Raw genomic sequence first — 5,667 nt, 5'->3', positions numbered from 1 at the left:
GTCAGTCACGAGGGGACACAAGTTCAAGGTGAGGGGCAGGAGGTTTAGGGGGGTTGTGAGGAGAAACATTTTTACCCAGAGGGTGGTGACGGTCTGGAATGCACTGCCTGGGAGGGTGGTGGATGCGGGTTGCCTCACATCCTTTAAAAAGTACCTGAATGAGCACTTGGCATGTAATAACATTCAAGACTATGGGCCAAGTGCTGGTAAATAGGATTAGGTAGGTAGGTCAGGTGTTTCTCACGTGTCGATGCAGACTCGATGGGCCGAAGGAGCTCTTCTGCACTCTGTGATTCTGTGATGTACGCCATGCGGCCCAGTAGATGGGGCCAATACCTCTGAGCCAGAAGTTCCGGGTTCAAATCCCACCCCAAGACATGTTGGTCCTGGAGGGGGATTTATCACGTGATTCAAAGCGATTACCTCCCCATTATTCCCCAAAGCGGAGCAAGGAGTGTGAAGATCGGAAATAAACATTGTGCTGCGCGGCCCTTGTTGACACCTGTAATATAGACACCGGTACATTTCTACAAGTGGTATTGCTCCTTGGAGCGGTGTTTAGCTGTGCTGTCCTCAGTCAGGTCCTCAATGTGCGACATTGTTGTTCAAATACACACCGCTGTCTCTGCGCACCGGTAGATATATTGAAGTCATGTATCACTAGTTTAAACAACAATGCAGGAATAGCCTCTTTTTCACTATTTATCATTCTGTCAGCTTGTTGTAAATAGATTGCCAGTTCCCTTGTCTGAGTGTGCAATCAGTTTGCAATGTTTGTGTTCTTGAAATAAATTGACAAGGCTGACAAACATCCGAATGGGTGTCGCCGTACTCTCATTAGAGAGAGACGAGTTAAACATGAGGGTCAGCACAACTCAGGTGAGGGTGAGCAGGCGGGGCCTTCATGAATGACCTCAGCCGGGACGGGAATACATCACTCTGTATCACAAACCAGCCGCCCAGCCAACTGAGCTAACCGACCCCCAGGCAAACATCTATTGAAGGGATCACGGCCATTCAAAATTCCGATTTACATCGGCCCGTTTTATTCTGTTATGAGTTAAACATTTAGCTCATTTTTACATGACACAAAAGGCTTGAATTATTCACAACACTGAAATCTACTGAATGGAGAAAAAACAGAAAGTTGTTGGACAGAAAAGGTAACGAAATTAGAGCAAATACACATCAGCAACAACCTCTACATATCGAGAAGTTTAATGACAATCAGAATAGGTAAAAGTTACTGGTTGTTAAGTTGAGGTTTCCCTTCAGTGTGGGCAGAATGAGCAGATGTTCAGAGGGAACTAACATCATTTGTTGCCATTCAGTCGCCCAAATGTCAACCGATTGTTTTAGGGGGTTGTTGGTCCAGTAGCTCTTGAGAAAGTAACGCTGCGATTTGTGGAGAGAGGGGTTTCCATTGGAAATTCACCTTAGTGTCCTGTCTACACGTTGATGATAATATCTTTCCAATAAATGACAAGTGCAAAGATTTCGTGAAATATAATGATCATTAATGACCAGAAAGCTTACATTTCCACTTACTGGTTAACAATAACGAAATAGTATAACTGTGAAACAAAAACAGAATTACCTGGAAAAACTCAGCAGGTCTGGCAGCATCGGTGGAGAAGAAATCAGTTGACGTTTCGAGTCCTCACGACCTTTTGGCAGAACTGAAGTATAGTTAGGAGAGAGGTGAAATATAAGCTGGTCTAAGGTGGGGGGCGGGGGGAGAGAGAAGTTGAGGGCGGGGTGGTTGTGGGGATAAGCAAGCAGTGATAGGAGAAGATAATCAAAAGATGTCACAGACAAAAGGATCAAAGAGGTGTTGATGGTGGTGATATTATCTTAAAAAAGTGCTAATTAAGAATGGAAGGCAGGATACTCAAGGTACAGCTCTAGTGGGGGTGGGGTGGAAAGACTAACAAAGTTTTAGTTTTAGATTTAAAAATAATGGAAATAGGTGGGAAAAGAAGAATCTATATAAATTATTGAAAAAAAAGGGGGAGGGGGAAGAAACGGGGTGGGGATGGGGGGAGGGGGAGTTTAAGATCTAAAGTTGTTGAATTCAATATTCAGCCTGGAAAGCTGTAAAGTGCCTAGTCGGAAGATGAGGTGCTGTTCCTCCAGTTTGCGTTGGGCTTCACTGGAACAATGCAGCAAGCCAAGGACAGACATGTGGGCAAGAGAACAGGGTGGAGTGTTAAAATGGCAAGCGACAGGGAGGTTTGGGTCTTTCTTGCGGACAGACCGCAGGTGCATAACTGTGATCTGCATTAAGTTCCCGATTTCACTTCAGTGTTACATTGTTCTGGTTAACTGAGTCTTTTTGGAGCGAATACAACAATGCGTAACATTAAAGCAGTATCAATGTTTTAATTTGCATACTATTTATTTTATAGATAGTCAAGAGAAAAATCTGCCTTGCACACATATTTGCCATTTGTCTTTTTCTTGGCCATAATGGAGTTTCCACTGCGTGTCCAACTTCACCCCAACTTTGGCACAGCAATGGAGGGTATGTTTTTTGAAAAGTACTTGCCGTATCGAGTCGTGAATGGTGATGGAGAATTAAAAGGCCAACAGAAGGAGGTTGCTTCACAAACATTCTCACGCTCAATGATGTAGGAGGCAGGCATGTAAGTACAAAATACAGGGCGGGAATATCAGAGACTGAGTAGCTCGACCAAAAAATGTTTGGTTTCTGGGGAGGAAGGAGAGAAGCAGATAATCAATGAGAAGTGGAGGCGGGAAGCAACTCAGAACTGCAACCCCCGATCAGCAGGCCGATTGCTTAAATTACAGCGGAAGTCAAATTCCACAATTTTATCGAGTTGTTCAGTCAATACTGAAAACCGATGGGCTTGTCTGTAATTACAGAATCGGGATATTACAGCGAATATCCGACATTTCTATATAAGATTCCAGGATTTTTGTGCAGCTTCCATAATCACGTTGAATCCATTTCCTTCTCACTTTCCCCCGCCCCATCAAACCGTAAGTCTTACCTGTCAGAACCTGGCCTAATATGTTAAACATACAACCAGAGTAGTTTCAGTTTACAGTGACTGTGACTGGAGTAGTTTCTGTTGTAAAATGGTTCCTTATTTTAGGACTTAAAACATATGAAATTAAATTTTATGAATTGCTTTTGGAGAGCAAAGGGGCAACAGACGTAAAATTTGGGGCAACGAATCGAAGAATATTTTTTGTCCTAATTTATCAGAGAGAATTTTCTCTTTTAATTAGCAGAAAGTGAAAGGTTTCAAATGAAGAAGTCACTTTGGAAATAAGTTAAGATTCCCTGAAAACACACCGCGGTCAGAAACAAAATCGATCCGTTTTTGTAACGTCAAAGGAATATCCTGATGGACACCTTAAAATGGACACATCTCACCCAGAAGGAATATTCCTTTCAACCCAACAGTGAAGGAGTTCAGCTCGTGTTGATATTGTGTTCGCAGCCGAACCCTGATCCAGTCACTTTGTGTAATTGCTGTAATGACCCTGTACTGTTTAAACATGGTTTTTCCCAGTGTTTGGGGGCTGTGGGTTTTGTTAATCTTGTTGCCCGGGACCCTGAGCCAGGACTGCCAGAGGCTGCAGTTACAGGAAGTTTTTAACAAGGAAGCTCAGAAGTCCCTGAGGGACATGGTGAGTTTGTGAAGAGATCCGGGGATTCGAGTGACCAATCTTAACTATTCGATTCTCCTCGGGATAATCTCCTGTCGAGGAATTGTTGAGAATTAATCGGTTTTGTTTCAAAATGGCATCAAGCGATATGGAATATCTCATCGATGGGATTCACAATGAAGTAACAAAATAATGAACGAATTGTGTGAAAAGTGTGTAACACTTGTATAAATAGTGATTCAGTTAGATGGTCAGTTAAATATGTGAGAGGGAAAACCTTTAAGCAGATTGTTCAATTACAGTGGATGACTGTAGTGATTTTGTGAGGGTGCATTTCTGAGAGTAGGCACCTGTTGTGAAGCCTGTGTTTGGAGCCTGTTCTGATAGTCACTCTGTCCTGTTGTAGGGAGGGTCCTTCCCATTCCAGTGTACAACAATGAGGGAATCACTGAAAACCAAATCCCTGGATCTGCACCAGCTCGTCAAGGGGTTAGAGGTGAGTGTGCATTTTGTAAACTGTTTCATCATTGTGCTCATGCTGTCAGGTGTAATAGATTTATGCGAAATGTATCCACATCCCCAACAATCAGGACAATGTAAATGATTTTAAAACGATTGCATTATTTTGTTGATTTTGATGAGACTGAAAATGTAGTGTTGGTGGACGGACGAACACGCTGCGGAATGGTTTGACATTCTTCCCTCCATTTAGGCCAAATTGCAAACATTAACGCGTTAGCTGGGCACAGTGTAATGCGCTAGAAACCAGTTCGGTGACAATCAATATTATGACTAGCAACAACGATGCTGTTTTTTAAAGTTTATGCCCCTTATATATTTACAGCTGTATATCTGTATTACAACAATTAAATGAGAAATGTCCTCTCTAATGTCATTGTTTATATTTTACACAGACACAGGACAGGATCCAGATTGTCCATCAAACCCTGCGTCACATCAGCAAGATCTACAGCATGAACCTGGGCTCAGTCACATGGGCCCGGGACGAGGTGGAGAATTTCCGTCTTCTCCTGGATCGGCAGCTCAGCGAGCTGGAAGAATGTGTCAGGGAACCAGGGTCAGAGCGCAAGATGAGGAGAAACTTCGCCATTCACAATTACTTCCGGAAGCTGGAAAAGTTTCTCAAACAGGAGGTGGGGCAATTGATAAATGACAATGTGATTACTGGCATGTAGTTCATTTCACCACATTGAAATCTGCTCATTTTCTAATACATTTTCCTCAATGTTTCCATTTTTCAGCGATTCAGTGACTGTGCCTGGGAAATAATCCGCACTGAGACTAGGGTCAGTTTACAACAGATCCTTTCCATAACGGCACAAATCAGCAGAAGAAATTGAAGATTTTCCATATTATATTTATTGGAGATTGGGAACAATTATTATTTATTTAAATCTTTTTGGAATTTTATGAAGGGTTTATATTGTTCAACCAGTGTCAGACTGATACTTGTACAAAATAACATGATAATGAAATAATTGTATAATTCTAAATATTTAATTTATGAACTTAATAGTTATATATTATGCAGTGTGTGCACTTTGTGAACGTGTTTCATAGTGAAAATATTCGGTGCCGGCGAGAGGCGCTGCAAGATAATTATACCAGTTTTATATGATGAAAGACTGTATTTATTGGCATCAGACGTGTCCTAAATTGCAATTTCACAATAAATATTTTGAACTTTGCATCTTACGAAATGGTCTTCGATTCCAGATTGGTGTTTATGTCCGCTGGGTGTGTTTTTATTCGCCCTGTGTGAGAGATAATTCTTTGGGCTATGGGCGTCGTGTGGCCCAGTAGATAGCGCCGTATACCACTGAGCCAGAAGTTTCGGGTTCAAATCCCACCTCAGGGCATTTCGATTCTGCAGGGGGATTTTATCACACGATTCAAACAAATTACTTCCCCGAAAGGTGTGTGAAGATAGAAAATAAATATTGCACTGCGCGTCCCTTGTTCGCACCTGTAACAAAGACATTGGCACATTTCTACAAGCACCATTGC

General features: G+C 42.2%; 1 protein-coding gene across 1 annotated transcript; it reads left to right on the top strand.

Annotated features, from left to right (window-relative positions):
- Positions 1-3,528: 3,528 nt before the first annotated feature.
- On the top strand, positions 3,529-5,000 carry LOC144667772 (interferon alpha-21-like). Its single transcript, XM_078529216.1, has 4 exons — positions 3,529-3,660; positions 4,046-4,135; positions 4,554-4,793; positions 4,902-5,000. Exons 1-4 carry the CDS (start codon positions 3,529-3,531, stop codon positions 4,998-5,000), a joined length of 561 nt encoding a protein of 186 aa, XP_078385342.1.
- The last annotated feature ends 667 nt before the right edge of the window (positions 5,001-5,667 follow it).

The sequence above is a fragment of the Cetorhinus maximus genome, chromosome 25, assembly GCF_964194155.1.
Source record: "Cetorhinus maximus chromosome 25, sCetMax3.hap1.1, whole genome shotgun sequence".
In the NCBI taxonomy this organism is placed as follows: domain Eukaryota; kingdom Metazoa; phylum Chordata; class Chondrichthyes; order Lamniformes; family Cetorhinidae; genus Cetorhinus; species Cetorhinus maximus.
This window is presented reverse-complemented; position numbering and strand designations above follow the sequence as displayed.

What these genes read in the sequence shown, in the direction of transcription:
- LOC144667772 (XM_078529216.1), top strand. Translation starts at nt 3,529, where the DNA reads ATGGTTTTTCCCAGTGTTTGGGGGCTGTGGGTTTTGTTAATCTTGTTG. An exon ending in AGAAGTCCCTGAGGGACATG is followed by an intron (nt 3,661 to 4,045) that starts GTGAGTTTGTGA and finishes GTCCTGTTGTAG; the next exon opens with GGAGGGTCCTTCCCATTCCA. An exon ending in AAAAGTTTCTCAAACAGGAG is followed by an intron (nt 4,794 to 4,901) that starts GTGGGGCAATTG and finishes TCCATTTTTCAG; the next exon opens with CGATTCAGTGACTGTGCCTG.